The 18,687-nt window shown below is 41.9% G+C and overlaps 1 protein-coding gene across 1 annotated transcript in view; it reads left to right on the top strand.

The window, feature by feature from the left end:
• polr3glb (polymerase (RNA) III (DNA directed) polypeptide G like b) overlaps positions 1-18,687 on the top strand; it is a 123,531-nt gene that overhangs the window by 74,403 nt on the left and 30,441 nt on the right. The window contains exons 5-6 of the mRNA XM_034173729.1: positions 9,595-9,689; positions 9,781-9,897. Of these exons, the coding sequence (XP_034029620.1) occupies positions 9,595-9,689; positions 9,781-9,897 (212 nt within the window). The remainder of the gene's footprint in view (positions 1-9,594; positions 9,690-9,780; positions 9,898-18,687) is intronic.

Genomic DNA, 18,687 nt, shown 5'->3' with positions numbered 1-18,687 from the left:
GCCTGTACACATGGTGGTAAAGCACTTGCTACTGCATCCAATTTAGATGAGTAGTAGGCAACTGGCCTCAATTTTGAGCCATACACTTGAACCAAAACACTAGTCATGAACTTATTCTTACAATCAACTGTTTGAATGAATGGTTTACTATAATCTGGTAGTGCCAAAACTGTGGATGACACTAATGTTTGTTTTACTTTTACAAAAGCTTCCTCAGCATCTTTGTTCCATTCCAACACGGTTGACATTGAAATATCATCTTTGTACATCAAATCAGAAAGTGGACTAGTCAACTCTGCATAGCAAGGAATCCATGCCCTGCAGTAATTTGTCAGTCCAAGAAATGACATCATCTGCTTTTTGGTTTGTGGTTTTGGAGCGTGTAAAATTGCTTCCTTCCTGTCAGACAGGATCGTGCGCCCTGTGGCTGATAATTCATGTCCTAAATATTTTACTTTATCCCTACACAACTGAACTTTGTTTCTACTCACTCTGTGGCCATTATCAAATAAGAAACATAATAATGCTACTGTGTCAGTTATGCAGTTTTCTCGCGTGTCAGAGGCAATCAGAATGTCATCAACATACACTAATAGTTGGCTATCTGCCGGTGGAACGAAATTGGCTAAACATGCTGACATGACTTGAGAATAAATAGTTGGACTCTCTGCGTAACCCTGCGGTAATCTGGTGAATGTATATCGTTGTCCTTTAAAGGTAAAAGCAAACCAGAATTGACTATCTGGGTGTACTGGCACAGAGAAAAATGCATTACTTATGTCAATTACTGAGAAACTATTAGAATTTGGTCTCAGCGAATTTAACAAGGTGTGTGGATCTGGAACACATGGTGCTCTTTTAATCACAGCAGCATTTACTGCCTGCAGATCTTGAATCATTCTCCATCCCACTGAGGGCGGAGCCTTTTTTACAGGAAATATGGGTGTGTTACATGGTGAATCTGGACATGGCACTATTACTCCTGCTGTTAATAAATCCTCTATTACCGGCCTGATTCCGTCAATTGCATCAGGTTTCAATGGATACTGTCTTACACATGGTCTGTATTCTGTTTTTGGCCTTATAACTACAGGTTGTGCATTTTTAATCAGTCCTACGTCTGAAGGACCTGTTGTCCACAATCCTGATGGTACAGAAGAGAGAAGATCATCTTCTTCAGGACTCAACTGAAACACTCAGGATTGTGAAGTGGACACATCAATGTGTGTTCCAGCTGCCAGCACCAATGAGACATTAACTGGCACTTTATACAACTTGGTTGATGGACTGAACTCCGTTCGTGGGCCAACTCTACTCCAATCAGAGGCTGACAAAGCTGTTATGACTGTCAGTCCCAATTCTTGCCATTCTGTCAAATATGGCTTACAAAGTGACATATGTAATGGCATACCTGTGAATCTCAATTTTGATACATCTTCAGTGGCGCCTGTTACTGTTATGACAGCTGTTGAGTTGCCATCATGAATCAAATCGGTCATTGTCAGTTTCACAGGTGAAACATTTTTCAATTTAGTTTCATAGTCACCATCCGGACCTGGAGGATCTTTATGCCACATTGTGACATGCAGGTCAGGTGGTGACATCTTTTGTTCAGGATTTTTTAGTAGGGCTGTCGCTTGCAAGACGACATCTTTACCCCATCCTGCAGCATCTTCTTCTGAAATGTCAAATGTATAGTAATAGTGGAATGTGGGGTCATCGCTTTCTTCTCTTACCATGTTAACGCCTCCTGTGCGTTCAACAACTAATTTCCCTTGTTCCACAATTATGGACAAGCCCAATGCAGTCAATCCGTCTCGTCCTAGGAGGTTAACTGGACATTGTGGCATGCTCAACACTGACATAGTACACGTCAGGCCAAATGGATCTGTCAACGTTATGGGTTTGGTGATAGGGACGTCTGATGTTTGTCCATTTGCAGAGCGAACCCTAAAGATTTCGTTGCTTAATTGATGGACAGGTATGTTGTCATTACATGTAGTTGTACATGCTCCTGTATCACAAAGGAATGTCACTGGTCGTCCATTTACCAACAAAGTCACTTCTGGTTTTGGTACCGGATTTCCCAGCAAGGCACACAGATCCATATCACAATCAGACTGCCTATCTGATGTGGAATCATGGATTATGGATTCTAGTCATTGTGGATACTGTGGCTGTGGAGGATTATTCCGTTGTGGAATTCTCCCTGCTGCTCCCTCAGTAGGTGGATTCGGACAATTTCTATACATATGTCCCTCTCTTCCACAGTTCCAACAAATCAGGGGACCACGTGGTGGCCCTCCCTGCTGTTGTGGTTGCCATGGTCCTTGATGTTGTGGCTGTCCACCTTGTCTATTTTGCCATGGCTTTTTGGGGCGTTTGCACTGCTTCTGCTGTCTTAAGTTACCCTGCTGGTAATATATTTCATCATCTCCATGTGCTACATACACTCCTTTGTCGCTGTTTCTTGTCTTTTTCTGCTTTAAGACTTCTTCTGCATGACAGCAGTGTGTATGTGTTTCTTCCAATGTGCCTGTAGGCAGTCCAATCCAATGTTTCTGTATCCAAGCTTTTATATCCTTATTGGAATGTTGGATCAGAGCGTTTTTCAATTGTTGTTCATACACAGGTGTTTCTGGCAATATGCCACTATGGACCCTAAATACATTCTCAAATCTGCATCTAAACTCTGTCCATGGCTCTCCTTCTTTCTGAGTTGTCCTGGTAATTTCAGTATAATTTATCTTTGGTCCTAACACTCCTTTCGCACGTGTAATCATAGCTTCCACTCTTGTTTTCAAGACTAGATCATCATGTGTCAGTGGTACGCCTTGTTGATCTGCAGGATTCCAGTCTCCGCGTACCTGACTCCATTTAGGGCCACATGCTTTCATCCACACCTGTTGGACTTCAGGTCCATTAAGGTGGTAAGATGTTCTAATGTTTTCTATATCCTGCATAAATCCCTCAATGTCGACATGTGGCGATGGTATCATGTCGACTGCTGCTTTGATATCATCAGCATTCCATGTCCGATAAACGAGCATGGTTGGTAGCTGTCCTGCTGTTCCTGCACGAGGATTTGGTACTTCTATCATAGGATAGGCACCTCCCTGATCACTGTGTTCCACCATGGGAGGGGCTGTAGGCACTTTCGCTTGACTGCGTGTTTGTGGTTTTTCTGGTTTTTCTCTTTTTACCTTAGGTTTTACTGCCAAATCATACTGTGGTGGCGGTACATCGTCATCCTCTGGTAGAGGAGATAAAAGTCTCTTTGTCACCGACGATCCAGCCGGCGGTGGTTGTTGAGGCTGTTCTGGTTCTCTGTGCTGAATTATCACATCTTCTTCTGCCTTACCTACAGCTGTCTTTTTCCTCGCTTTCTCTAATCGTCGCTTCTGTGCTCCTTTCTGTCTGTTCTCTGCTTCCTCCTCCCAAAATGCCACTAAATCTGCCCCTACTTTCTGCATCTTTCCTCATCACCTTTATGTTCCCGTTCTAACTCCTTCTTCAGCTTTTGTATGCTGATCAGGTTCAGTCGTCCGTCAAAGTCATGTTTATTTATCCAGGTCTCCAATTTCTTTGTTGCTTTTGGATTTTTTGCCTCCATAAATTTCCAGTCGTCAGTTGATAAATTTTCCTTATTTTTAGACGTCTTACCCCCCATTTTTATTATATTTTTTATCCCTTGTTATAATTTGGACTTCAGACAGGGGCACACCTAGGGTGTTCTAAATCTGAAGTTTTCACACTTTCTTTGGACGTGACAATCAATTTGCCGTCGTGTGGTTGATTCCTTTCACCTCCCCGTAGGAAGCGGAATCACTTGCCTGCTGCTTCCACACGCATGGTTGTCACTAACGTTGTCCAAAGTATTACACTTTCACACAGTTATTTACACTTGCGCAAAACACTATTTACACATAGAAACACTCCTAATAATCGTACGCGTATTCTTATGTCAGGGGAGCTCGCCCTCCCGTGAAATTTAACTAATGTCCTGCATTAGGGGACTCCGTCGTCCCTGCCAGATTTAACTGCTTTTTTACAGTGCACGTATTTCTACCCGGGATTTCCTTTACGTATTAAAACAGAGGAGTCCGTATCCTCCTTCCGGAATTTAACTACGTGCGACCCTCGCAACCGTAGAGGAGTCCGCCCTCCTTACAGAGTTTAACTGTGTTTCATTAACAGACGATTCTGTATCATCGCTTACGGAGTTTAACTGTTTTATGTGATCACTTTTATCCCCTACCGGTACGCGTATCAAAACAGAGGAGTCCGCACCCTCCTTACAGAGTTTAACTGCTTTGCATTAACAGACGATTCCGTATCATCGCTTGCGGAATTTAACTGTTTTATGTGATCTGATCACCACTCACTCAGTACTGTTTACAAAGAAATTTTACTCACTGACTCGACTTCCTGTCTGTCTTCTTCGGGAAAATCTCGTCAACCAGACGATGCCAACGGTGGTCGACAATTGCAGACACGATCAATCGATCGATCAGACCTTGGCCAAGGATTTACGTCTGGACTTGACGACCTCCGCCGGACACCTCCGGTGTTGTTGAGATCCCGGACGAGCCCCCAGTCAATGTTGGGTATTTTCTCCTCCAAACATTTTTAAAACCTTTAACAAGACAAACAGAGTCAAGAAACACCAGTGAGACAGAAAGTCAAATTTTACGCGCGGAGTGCGGCCAGGCTGTACACCAAGGCTACACTAAAGTCTGGCCTGTTTTTCCGCTCTTTTTATTAAGAGACGCCCTCATCACATAAACAAGAAACTTGTCCTAAGGGTGGGGGTGATGACGCAAGACAAGTTTCTTCCCATAACATAAACGCATACGTCAATAAGTGCAGCTGTAAGGAAGAACACTTTCAGGTCAGCACATCTCGTTCGTCTGTTGCAGGTATCAGCTGTTCTGCATCTGCCTGAAGTGTCCTGTCTTCCACACTCCTTCACACTAAACACCACATCACAATAGTCAAAACGTTCTCTTACTCCCAGTCGTTAGAGGCTGCGAAAACAAAGTTATATTATAATAATAAGTACATCCAGCCCTTCATTCCCAGCTCAGATTGACCCCAGAGTGCTAAAACAAAATTGAATTCTCAGGATTGCATTAAGACAGGTGCAAAACAGCACATCTCCGTTCTCATGAGAAAGAAGACAAAGCTAAAACAAGGTTGAATAACACGTACATTCTCAGGGTGAAGTGCAAAACAGCACAACACCGTTCTCATGAGAAAGAAGACAAATGTACAAATGTTTAACAGTGATAACATATATACAAAATCCTTAACAGTTGATATAACTGCATGGGCATGGGATTACTTTGGGAAACCTTCATCAGTCACTACAATATGGAGTTACATTCACAAATGCCACTTAATGTTCAAAAAAATAAAAGAAACCTGATGTTAACCTTGTAAAGAAGCAGCATCAACTTCTCAGGGCCCAAAGACAAAAAGGGCCACCCACACTGTTATCAGCAACAAGTCCAACAGCCAGGGTCTGTCCTGGTCTTGGGTTGTGTCATTGTTGTTGTCAAAGGTCATTTACACTCTGTGATACTGTATTAATGCAGAAAAATACACTGAGATTTTAGCACAACATACGCTGCCTTCAAGATGTCTTTTCCGGGGACATCCACATATTTTTCAACAAGACAATACATTACAAAGACATGGCTGCAGAAGGAGAAGGGATGGGTGCTGGCCTGGCCTGTCTGCAATCCCAACCTTCATGCAATCATACAAGTAGAAAGACTAGATTGCCAACTCAAGATCTTGTTCCACTGAGTTCTGTTTGTGAGTTTGCGGCCCCGAGATTTCAGCCATTCGGCCATGAGAGTTGGGGTCATTTACTTCTGGTCGTCTGGCAGCAGTAACACCAGATGCACTTTTAAAGCACAGTTTCTGTGTGTTTTCTTGCTCTTTCTGCTGTGGGTTCAGCAAGTTATCCCCTTGAAGTATGTTCAAAGTGTGAATGTTATTCAGGACAAAACTTGCTGATATTATTGATAAGAGCATGCAGACTGTCAGCAACTGAGGCGGAAAATCATGGTCAATAATAATTAATTATTCATAAAACATGTATATATGAGGTCTGTGAGAAAAGTATCCGACCTTATTATTTTTTTAAAAAACCATATGGATTTGAATCACGTGTTCTTACATCAGCCAAGCTTGAACCCTTGTGGGCATGCGAGAGTTTTTTCACGCCTGTCGGTGACGTCATTCGCCTGTGAGCAGGCTTTGTGGAAGGAGTGGTCCAGCCCCCTCGTCAGAATTCCTTTGTCTGAGAAGTTGCTGAGAGACTGGCGCTGTGCTTGATCAAAATTTTTTCAAAAACTGTGAGGCACATCCGAGTGGACACCATTCGAGATATTCAGCTGGTTTTCGGTGAAAATTTTAACGGCCGATGAGAGATTTTGGATTGTTTCTATCGCTGTAAGGACTTCCCACGGAGTGGGACATGGCGCAGCGCTCCGAGGCGACGTCGTCATCCTGTTTCAAGCTGAAAACCTCCAAATTTAAGCCTCTGTTGACCCAGGACATCGTGAGAGAACAGAGAACTTTCAGAAGAGGTCGGAATCCTGATATTGTTCCAGAAGAACCACGTTCTTTTGTTGAACAACAAAACTCATTGTTCAGAAAAATTCACATTTTATTTTCAGTCATAAATTATTTTGATATCACTGAGGTGTCACACAGTCAATACAATGAAATATGCACCATTTATTTCAGTCCACACAAATCAAAGACAATATGAGAGGCATCATGAAGGACCTGACACCTGCCTTCAGTTTCTATCAAGCTGACAAAACTGGAAAAGTCACCAGCAAGGTTTTATGACTTAAATTGACATGAAAGTTTGGTAGTTTCAGAACTGTGCACATTGTTAGCTCCTGCACCATGAAGACATCCAGGATATCTGGGATCAACCACGAGGCCTCACAGGCGCCCAGAAACAGAAGCTTTTTTTTTTTAACTTAATTTACAAAAACTCTCGATGGGAGACATCAAAGTTTAAAAACAAAACAAACAAAAAAACATTACAAGACAGGTCTGCGGTGTTTGCACAGGCACAGTGCGAGCGGTTGGATGCTTGTAGCTCTTTAGGAGCAGGATACCCTCGTGACGGCCGAGCAGAATATCAAACAGGTTTGATTTTCATCTGACCATACGATCGCCGATCACGAGGTGTTCGTGAGATTTTAAACGCAGCTCGTTACTCCATGTATACTAAACGATGCAGGATGCACGATTAACCTGAAACTGCGATCCAAAAAATTCTCGCACAAATGAAAAATCAGGTGAAAAAGGGCCAAAACTCGCACTGGCACCAGTAGATCATGGCAGTGTTCTGTTTATTTTGACACCGGTTATATCAGACGGTTATCTAATTACAACTTGGCTTTTTTTTCTTTTTTTTTTGGAAAATGCCTTTTTTTTTACAAATAAAAAATAGCATATTTTACAAAAGCACATTTATCTGTAAACACCAACACACGACACATGTCACATTAACGTGTTGGTTTACATAATGAATGAGTCAAACAATCAGTGTTAGCGGAGGCACATTTTACCCAGAATGCCATCTGTCTGTGTGTGTTGCAAAACTTCAGAATTAGTGCATTATTCAACATTAAAGATATGTTATATCTTAATTTTGCAGAAATGACAGAATTGACATTAATGGAGTTATTCTATCAGTATTCATTTTATTTATACACCAAACCATAAGTCAGCAGGGCTTTATTTTCCAAGACCTCGGCCTGACAGCAGCGTTGTGATTGAGTAGAGAGTTGAGCTTTGTGGTTCCTCTCAGCTGTGTTTGCTGGAAGCCATGTAGTAAACTGGAGCTTCCAGCAGGAGGCAGGATGCTCAAAGATAGAAGTGCTGACTCACTGTTTGGGTCTGTTGTCGCTTTTGATGCTTTCAGAAATGATCGTGGTGTTAAATTCAAAATCAGCTTGTTAGTAGTTGCAAGTGTACCAGAGACAATACTGGAATTTATCGGTTATCAGTAACGTCTGATACATTTTTGGGTGGTTTATCGCTTTATCTTTATCAAAGATAACTTTTCAGTTATCTGATTATCTGTTGTCGAAGTTAATTTTTTGGTTATCTGTGCCCACCACTGCGGATGACACAATAAAACAGGCTTATTTCCACTGTGGTCCATGTGAGGCTAAAATGTAACATGAGGAGCTTGATTAAACATGTAAAGATTGCAAAGACATTATAATCTCATCAATTAATGAAAGTCGCAATAAGTGTGTAGTTTTTAATATATATAGCGAGGGATATAATTTACACTGGGATATCAATAAAATAAGTATAAATTGAACAGGGAACAATAAGATCTTAATAAATTAAAATAAATAGCAACTGTATCCCTGTAGAACTGTAAACAACAAATTTAGCAACAAGTTTCAGACAAGAAAACAACAAATTTAGAGATTTGAACTATAAAAGAATGGACCTGAAATCACATAAAAAACAAAAGGGTGGCGTGATCCTCTTCCCTTAGCTGACTGAATAAAATTCACTTTGTCTTTTGAAACTTGCCTTGTTGCTAATTGACTGCAAGATCTATATTTTATATAATATACGCCCCGGGGGAGACCCAGGACACGCTGGAGGGACTACATCTCTGGGCTGGCTTGGGAACGCCTTGGGGTTCCCCCGGAGGAGCTGGGGGAGGTGTGTGTGGATCGGGAGGTCTGGGCTGCTTTGCTTGAGCTGCTGCCCCTGTGACCCGACTCCGGATAAAGCGGAAGAAAATGGATGGATGGATGTTTGATCTTTCAACCTACCTGTATGCAAACGTTTGCAGCAAAAACAGTGCGGCACCAGCGAAGCATTTTTATTTGGACAGCTGGGTAACTTTCTGAGCGACAATCGGGGCAGCTACAAAATGTACGGCTCGGTAAATTATTCAAATGAATTGATCAAAATATATGTTAATTTGTAACCTTATTTTGTGATGTTTGATATCGTTGATTCCCAGCAGAATATTGGAGTTTGTACTTGTAATACCTGTGAATGAAGCGCTGGCTGCAGACCAAAAGACTGGAAGTAAAGAACCCCAAGTCCTCTTACGCATGCGCGGCACAACCTCAGCCCCCGAAATCAGAAGTTATACAACAATGACCTCGTCCTTTTGGACATCTGAAGACGTGTTTGCAGGAAGAAAGGGACAAAATAACACCTGAGACACTTCATCACTTGATGTCCTCAACACCAAAACATCTTTAAGTGAATTAAACATTACAAAGTGGTAAATGCTTAATGTCCCAACGTGTTTTTTTTTTGTTATGTTTTAGGGCTGATGGACAAGAACGGATAAATATTAACAAATGAGATGAAGCTGACCAGAAAAAAAAAACAAAAAAACCCAGATATCTTCAGTTCATGTTTGTCTGGAGTGAAATAAAAATCAAATGTAATGTAAAAATCGCAGTTTGTTTTATGATTAATATTTAAATTGCTTCTTCTGATTTGTGGTTCTAATTGCGGATCATAATGCACAGCCGCTGAAGATGAGGATTCTGGTGGTTCGCTGTCTGTCCTCAGGTGTTCCAGCTTCTTCTCACCGGTCCAGCAGAATCCAGTCAGCTCAGAAACACAAAGGAGGCTCTGATAAAAAGGAGGTTCTCCTGAAGCTGGAGGTGATGTCTGATTGGTCCCACATGTCTGATTCAGATCGATGCCAGCTTTTTTGTCTGATGGATCCGATTTGCATTCCGTTGTCCTTCTCAGACACTGGAGAAGAAGGAGGAGGAGAGTTCTGAGGAGGAGGAGGGGGAAACTAAGAAGAAACAGGAGGAAGAGGAGGCTGAAGAGGGAGAGGAGTATGATGAGGAAGAGTTTGAGGAGGTGAGCTATTGAACTATTGAAGCAGTTTTCAGAAGATGCGGTGAAAAGGTTTCACGGAAACGCCACACAAAGGGGTGGGCAGATGGTCCAATGGGTACAGCACTCCACTTGGACATGTGGCGAAGAAACTGTCCACCCAGCAGCAAAATGCAAATTCCTGTGTTACGACCACCAAAGACAGAATAAAATCATCTGCGTCCTGTTAGCAGGATTACATCAAAACTATTTTAGAAAAGTCAACCACATTCACAAAACTTACATCTTCACATTGCCATGTTTGAAAAGGAGGAGGCAGAAGTATAAACATTTATCATATGGCTATGACGCTATGTGCGCTCTGATTGGCTGATTTCCCGGCTGATATTTTCCCATATCAGACCGTGAGCATGACAATCGGTCCGGATCACGTATCACATTCCTTACAGACCATAAAGCTAAAAGCACAATCAGAAAAACCAAGTCGGACATGAACGTACATAAATACCTAAACATCATCGGAAAGACTGAAAGTTTACCAGCTAACGACCGGATCATCTGTTCATTTTCAATTTATTTTCATTTATATAGCACCAGATCATAACAAAGTTGCCTCAAGGTGATTGACACAGTAGGTCTAACCTTACTAAGCCCCAGAGCAAGAACACAGGTGACAGTGGGAAGGAAAAACTCCCTCTGAGGAAGAAACCTCAAACAGACCAGACTTAGAGGGGTGACCCTCTACTTGGGACATGATACAGATACAGTTGACAAGACAGGAAATTATACAGGAAATCTTGGAAGATTTTGGGAGTCCATGCCGATGCACAAGATGGGAAGGTTTCAGAAACAGACACCACACCCATCTCTGGATGGAGCGGCGCCTCAGACAGAGACAAAAAAACAGAATCAGACATCAGAAAGACAACAAATACAGTATGATTTGTCAGCATTAAACAACAAGAAAAACAGTAGAGATGGCCACTAGCCCTAAGCTTCACTAAAAGACCCAGATAAAGTTGAGGCCACGGCCCGCTCCGTTTCCTAATAAAATGAATTAAAACAGTAAAAAGCATAGAAACATACTATGCCAGTATGCTAGCCATACGAAAGGGAAATTAAGTGCGTCTTAAGTCTGGATTTGAAAGTCTCCACAGAATCTGACTGTTTTATTGACACAGGGAGATCATTCCACAGAACAGGGGCACGATAACAGAAACCCCTTGACCCGCAGATTTCTTATTCACCCTAGGGACACAAAGTAGTCCTGCACACTGAGAACGCAGAGCCCGGGCCGGTAAATAGGGTTTAATTAAGTCAACTAAGTAGGGAGGTAAAAGTCTTTGTTCTGGGCCTTTTAAAGGGCCCAGAACAAAGACACATGTCTATAGGCTCCACCCATTTGGTTTAGTTCTGCCCACAGGGAAGGTCAGAAAACCTTCAAATATTCTGAAAGACATTCTGTTTTTCTTTTTCGACAACATATACAGTGAGGAAAATAAATATTTGAACACCGTGCGATTTTGCAAGTTCTCCCACTTAGAAATCATGGAGGGGTCTGAAATTTTCATCTTAGGTGCATGTCCACTGTGAGAGATATAATCTAAAAAAAAAAAATCCGGCAATCACAATGTATGATTTTTTAATAATTTATTTGTATGTTACTGCTGCAAATAAGTATTTAACAACTGTGAAAATCAATGTTAATATTTGGTAGAGTAGCCTTTGTTTGTAGTTACAGAGGTCAAATGTTTCCTGTAGTTTTTCATCAGGTTTGCATACACTGTAGCAGGGATTTTGGTCCACTCCTCCATACAGACCTTCTCCAAATCTTTCAGGTTTGGAGTTTCAACTCCCTCCAAAGATTTTCTATTGGGTTCAGGTCTGGAGACTGGCCAGGCCACTCCAGGACCTTGAAATGCTTCTTACGGAGCCCCTCCTTAGTTGCCCTGGCTGTGTGTTTGGGGTCATTGTCATGCTGGAAGACCCAGCCATGACTCATCTTCAATGCTCTTACTGAGGGCAGGAGGTTGTTTGCCAAAATCTCACAATACATGACCCCATACATCCTCCCTTCAATACGGTGCAGTCGTCCTGTCCCCTTTGCAGAAGAGCACCCCCAGAGTATGATGTTTCCACCCCCATGCTTCACGGTTGGGATGGTTTTCTTGGGGTTGTTCTCATCCTCTAAACATGGTAAGTGGAGTTGATTCCAAAAAGCTCTATTCTGGTCTCATCTGACCACATGACCTTCTCCCATGCCTCCTCTGGATCATCCAGATGGTCACTGGTGAACTTCAAATGGGCCTGGACATGTGCTGGCTTGAGCAGGGGGACCTTGCTGCCCTGCAGGATTTTTAGCCATGATAGCATCATGTGTTACTAATGTAATCTTTGTGACTGTGGTCCCAGCTCTCTTCAGGTCACTGACCAGGTCCTCCTGTGTAGTTCTGAGCTTTCTCAGAATCATCCTTACCCCACAAAGTGAGATCTTGCATGGAATCCCAGACCGAGGGAGATTGACAGTCATCTTGTGTTTCTTCCACTTTCTAATAAGTAGTCATAACAGTTGTTGTCTTCTACCAAGCTTCTTGCCTGTTGTCCTGTAGTCCATCCCAGCCTTGTGCAAGTCTGTAGTTTTGTCCCTGGTGTCCTTAGACAGCTCTTTGGTCTTGGCTATGGTGGACAGGTTGGAGTGTGATTGATTGAGTGTTTGAACAGGTGTCTTTTATACAGGTAACAAGTTCAAACAGGTGCAATTAATACAGGTAAAGAGTGCAGAATAAGAGGGCTGTGAGAGACAGAATTCTTGCTGGTTGGTAGGTGTTCAAATACTTATTTGCAGCAGTAACATACAAATTTTTGATTATGTCTCTCACAGTGGAAATTTCAGACCCCTCCATGATTTCTAAGTGGGAGAACTTGCAAAATTGCAGGGTATTCAAATACTATTTTCCTCACTGTATGATCACTGAGTTTTCGAAATACCTCCTAAGAAAGAACTTGATAAACACTTCCCACCATGGCAATTCATTAATAATTCAAGAAATAACATTTGACATAAATGAACAGTTAAGAACCTATATTCAATACACTACAAAGACAAGATATTTAATGTTCAAACTGGTAAACTTTATTGTTGCTGTGCAAATATTTGCTCATTTTGAAATAGATGCCTGCAACATGTTTCAAAAAAGCTGTGACAGTGGTATGTTTACCACTGTGTTACATCACCTTTCCTTCTAACAACACTCAGGTTTATCAGTTTGAACATTAAATATCTTGTCTTTGTGGTGTATTCAACTGAATGTAGGTTGAAGAAGATTTGCAAATCATTGTGTTCTGTTTTTATTTACCTTTCACACAGTGTCCCAACTTCATTGGAATTGAGGTCGTACAATAGGTAAAAGACACAATGTTTCTGCTTTGGATAAGACAAGTCAGTTGGGCAGCACAGTGGCTTAGAGGTTAGCATTGTTGCCTCACAGCAAGAAGGTCTTCGGTTCGATTCCCACCTGTGGCCTTTCTGTGTGGGGTTTGCATGTTCTCCCTGTGTCCCCGTGTGGGTCAAGTCTGGGCGCTCCGGTTTCCTCCCACATCCAAAGACATGTAGGTTAGGTGAATTGGAAACCTTATAACTGTCCAGGTCTCTCTTGCAAAAGAGGTCTCGATCTCAATGGGACTAACCTGGTTAAATAAAGGTTACACCAGCCTGTACACTTGGGTTTGATTCCAGGTATGTGCTCCGTGCAGCCTGCCATCTTACTGTCAGAACAGGGGCAAAGAGTGCTCAGCAGGCGAGCAACAAGCTAGGAGGAAGGAGCGACAGCGGTAGCCTCAGCAGGCATCACAGTACACATGCAGCAAATGCAGCAGAGATGGTCACTTGGGTATTGGGCTGATAAGGCATTTGCACAGGTGCAGATAGAAACAAAAGACAAAAATTTCCTGTATATTTGTATTGTCTATTGTGTCTGTATCATGGCCTTAGCAGAGGGTCACCCGTTTGAGATTGGTCTGTTTGAGGTTTCTTCCTCAAATCATCAGAGGGAGTTTTTCCTTACCATGGACCTGTGTTCTTGCTCTGGGGGTTGATAAGGTTAGACCTCACTTGTGTGAAGCGCCTTGAGGCAACTTTGTTGTGATTTGATGCTCTATAAATGAAATAAAAGTGTATAAAAAACAAACAAACAAAAAAACCCAAGAAAGCAAAAACAAACTGGACGCCACACCATTGTCTCCCGCAGACAGACGAATGTCAGGATGAACATTAAAAAAATTTGTACATTAAAGTGTGTTTGTGTCCTTCGCACCCTGGGCCTCCAGGGGGAGCTCTGGTCCTGCCCCAATGATGGTCACTTTCCTGACATTTAATCCAGTACATTGGGATGCTGACAACTCTGGATTTATTGAACTGTTATCTTGCAGGAATAGCTTGACTGATCTGGCATATCTCTGGCTTGGACAGGTTTATGTTAAAATGTCCAATTACGCATGGTGACTTGAGTTTAATCTACTCAGGGGTAAGGAGAACCTTTGAAGTAAGATAATTAAGGCAAAGCCTTGGACTGAACATTGACGTAGGTTTGTATAAATTTGATGACTGCTCAGGATGTGAATTTCAACAAGATATTTATTTATTGAAATGGGCATGGACACCGGCGATTGCAACTTGATTGCAACAAAGTGGTTGTCTTTGAGGTAGGAATAAATATCAGGATATTGAACATCTGGCCATTGTGTCAGATCATTTTTCCATTGTCCAGCTTCCAGTCAGTACGGACAAGATGGCAGTCCCGCTGCTGCTAAATTGGTTTTGTATCACTGCCCGGCGATATTATCCAGTGATATCCGGCGATATTAACTCAGCCACATGGGGTGTGCAGCCAGTACATTCTGAGTGCCGGTCCCAAGCCCAGATAAATGAGGAAGGTTGCATCAGGAAGGGCATCCGGCATAAAACAAGCCAACCCAACTATGCAGACTAAGAATCAAATTTCCATACCGGATCGGTCGCGGTCCTGGTTAACAATGTCTGCCACCGGTGCTGTTGCCCAACAGGGTGCCAGTGGAAATTGGGCTACTGCTGGGCAAAGACGACAAAGAAGAGGAGGAGGAGAAAGTTTGCACAAACAACGTGAGAAGAAGAAAACTAGAAGGGTGGAAATGAGAGTGGGGACTTTGAATGTTGGTAGTATGACTGGTAAAGGGAGAGAGCTGGCTGATATGATGGAGAGGAGAAAGGTCGACATATTGTGTGTGCAAGAGACCAAGTGGAAGGGAAGTAAGAGCAGGAGCATCGGCGGTGGGTACAAGTTGTACCATGGTGAGGACAGGAAGAGAAATGGTGTTGGGGTCATTTTAAAGGAAGAGTATGTTAAAAGTGTAGTGTCTGACAGGGTGATGAGTGTGATGTTGGAAATTGAAGGTGTGATGATGAATATCATCAGTGCATGAGAAAGAAGATTTCTGGAGTGTGTTAGATGAGGTGGTGGAGAGTGTGCCCAAGCATGAAAGAGTGGTGATAGGAGCGGACTTCAATGGACATGTTGGTGAAGGGAACAGAGGTGATGAGGAAGTAATGGGTAGATATGGTATCAAGGATAGGAATGGGGAAGGACAGATGGTCGTTGATTTTGCAAAAAGGATGGAAATGGCTGTGGTGAATACCTACTTTAAGAAAAGAGAGGAGCACATGGTGACATATAAGAGTGGAGGAAGGTGCACACAGGTGGACTACATTCTGTGTAGGAGATGCAATCTAAGGAAAGGCAATTGGTCCAAATGACATTCCAGTGGAGGCATGGAAATGTCTAGGAGAGATGGCAGTAGCATTTCTACCCAGATTGTTTAATAAAATCTTGGAAAGTGAGAGGATGCCTGAGGAGTGGAGACAAAGTGTGCTGGTTCCTATTTTCAAGAACATGGGTGATATGCAGAGCTGCAGTAACTACAGAGGCATAAACTTGATCAGCCACAGCATGAAGTTATGGGAAAGAGTAGCAGAAGCTCGGCTTAGAAAACAGGTGAAAATCTGTGAGCAGCAATATGGTTTCATGCAGAGAAATAGCACTACAGATGCAATGTTTGCTCTGAGAATACTGTTGGAGAAGTACAGAGAAGGCCAGAAAGAGTTACGAGGTTTATTAGAAAAGTATCCCACCTTATTATTTTTTTCAAAAACCATATGGATTTGAATCACGTGTGATTGCGTCAGACAAGCTTGAACCCTCGTGCGCATGTGTGATTTTTTCCACGCCTGTCGGTTGCGTCATTCGCCTGTGACCAGGCTTTGAGTGAGGAGTGGTCCACCCCCTCGGCGGATTTTCATTGTCAGGAAGTGGCGGAATGATTTGGGCTTTTTTTCCATCAGAATTTTTTCAGAAACTGTTAGAGACTGGCAGCTGGAAACCATTCAAAAAATTTATCTGGCTTTCGGTGAAAATTTTACGGGCTTCACAGAGAATAAGGACTGTTACTACAGCTTTAAGGATGGCTTTACGGACGCTTGGCACGCCGCGCACTGTGCCGCCATCGAGAGCCACAAACCACCAGATCATTTCTAAACGGATGGCTCTGTGGATCCGGGACCGTCGTGTGCACTTTCTCTGGTTATCACAAGAGCTGGACATCAACCATTTTCCGGCAGATTTCACTTTTAACAAGAGATTTTGTCATGGAAAGCCGAGCGGAGGCTTCGCGCGTCACGACCAATTCGCTGCTGGAGCGAGACAAAACCACCTCCATTTTGGTCTCACAGGATGGCTTTGAGATGCCGTTCAGACAGCTGTCGGTGGTTTTTCCATCGAGTCATTATCCGAGAAATTGTGGATGTTCCTGGACATGCCAGAACATGTCCCGTGAGGCTTCATCACGGCGTTGCTGTGCGCCATGTGGTACCGCCGCGACGCGCGAAGCCTCCGCTCCTCTTTCCATGACAAAAACTCCTGTAACAGTGGAATGTGCCGTTCATTTCCAAACTGTACGCTGTGTTTTATCCGGGATGCCGTCTGACTAGCACAGGAATTGTGAAAAGACGTGGACATCAGCACTTTTTCGGCACATTGAGACAGACGTGCGGAGGAATTCCACCGAAGCTTCAGGACTTCCACCGAACATTGAACATCTACACGAACATTTAGAAGGAAAAATGCCCACATTGCCCACCAAGCACGTGTCCTGAGGAAGGAGAACAAAATACAAACCACCTGGACGGCAAACTGCAAGATTTACATTAAAGTTAATGGAAACCCAGAGGAGGCAAAGACACTGATTATTCATGAACTTTCAGAGCTCATAAATATGTCTGATGTACTTGATGATGATATATGGAACAACTTGACGTATGTGATAAGATGACTGACATAAACCACCTACCTAAAGGTTTAGTTCTTGCACATATCAATATATGTAGTCTGAGGAATAAAATTCATGGCCTCTCTCTATTTGTGCAGTCAAATAATATTGATATTCTTGCAATTTCTGAAACCCATCTGGACAGTTTTATAGACAATTCAGAGGTTTATATAAGAGGCTTTTCAATTTATAGGAATGATTGAAATAGGTTTGGAGGTGGTGTGGCCATTCTCATACGTGACCGTTTTCCTGTTAAACTGAGACATGACGTGATGGTTAATGTTGTTGAAGTGTTATGGCTGCTGGTACAAAATGAGATAAAACTTTCACAATGACTGATAAACATGCAGACCATCCGTCGGTGCTTCTGAACAGTAACAGTTTAACTGGGATGATACAGAGTTATGAGAGTTTGAAATTACAACCTTTTCAGCACACTGAGCATCATATACAGGATCTGGAATATGAGACAGATCTGGACAATCATTTCTGTTCCTTCACAAAGAGTAACTGTCAGTATTACACAGAGGAACAATACAATAACTGCATTACAAGTGATGGGAAATGATCAATAATCCACTTTAATAGGAGGGAGTTCATATAAAATATTAATACTAATAAATATTAAAGATTATTTAAAACAAATTTGTCAACCTTTTACTATCATTGCTATAACTGAAACCTGGCTTGCAGAGGCTGATGATACAAACTATGAATTGGATGAATTAAATCATCTGAATAGACAAAACAGAGGAGGAGAAGTGGCTTTGTATGTTGACAAAAACCTTAACTACAAAATTAAAGATCAAATGACAACAGCTGTGGAAAATCTTCTGGAATGCATCACAGTTGGAATATGTTTGGAAAAATGGAAAAATATAATTATTAACTGCATATATAGAGCTCCTGGCTCTAAAATTGAAGAGTTTCAAAATTGGACAGATCTTTTTTTTTCTCAGAAATGCAATAAACGAGTAGTTGTTTGTGGAGATATAAACATTGATCTTTTAAATCTGTATCAACATAAAGTAACAGAGGATTTTATTAATACTATGTACAGCTTAGACCTATATCCAGAAATGACTAGGCCTTCAAGAATCACTTCACATTCACCTACTCTCATTGATAACATACTTTCAAATGATATTGATACAAAAACACTAAGTGGCCTATTAATCAATGATATTAGTGACCATTTACCAATTTTTATAGTAACTGATCTTAATTTAAATAAAAAATGTACTGAATACAATACTTGAAGCGAATACAATTAGAAGAAGCTATCACTGCCTTTAAAAATGATTTACCTTTATATGATTGGAATTCTATATATGAAAAGCAAGATAAAACAAAAATTGTCCAATTATACAGTATAGTAAAAATAATAAATACAAAGCTAGCCCATGGATAACAAAAAGGTCTTCAAAAGGCTTATAAGAAGAAAAATATGCTATATAG

Source organism: Thalassophryne amazonica, chromosome 7 (assembly GCF_902500255.1).
Source record: "Thalassophryne amazonica chromosome 7, fThaAma1.1, whole genome shotgun sequence".
NCBI lineage: Eukaryota > Metazoa > Chordata > Actinopteri > Batrachoidiformes > Batrachoididae > Thalassophryne > Thalassophryne amazonica.
This window is presented reverse-complemented; position numbering and strand designations above follow the sequence as displayed.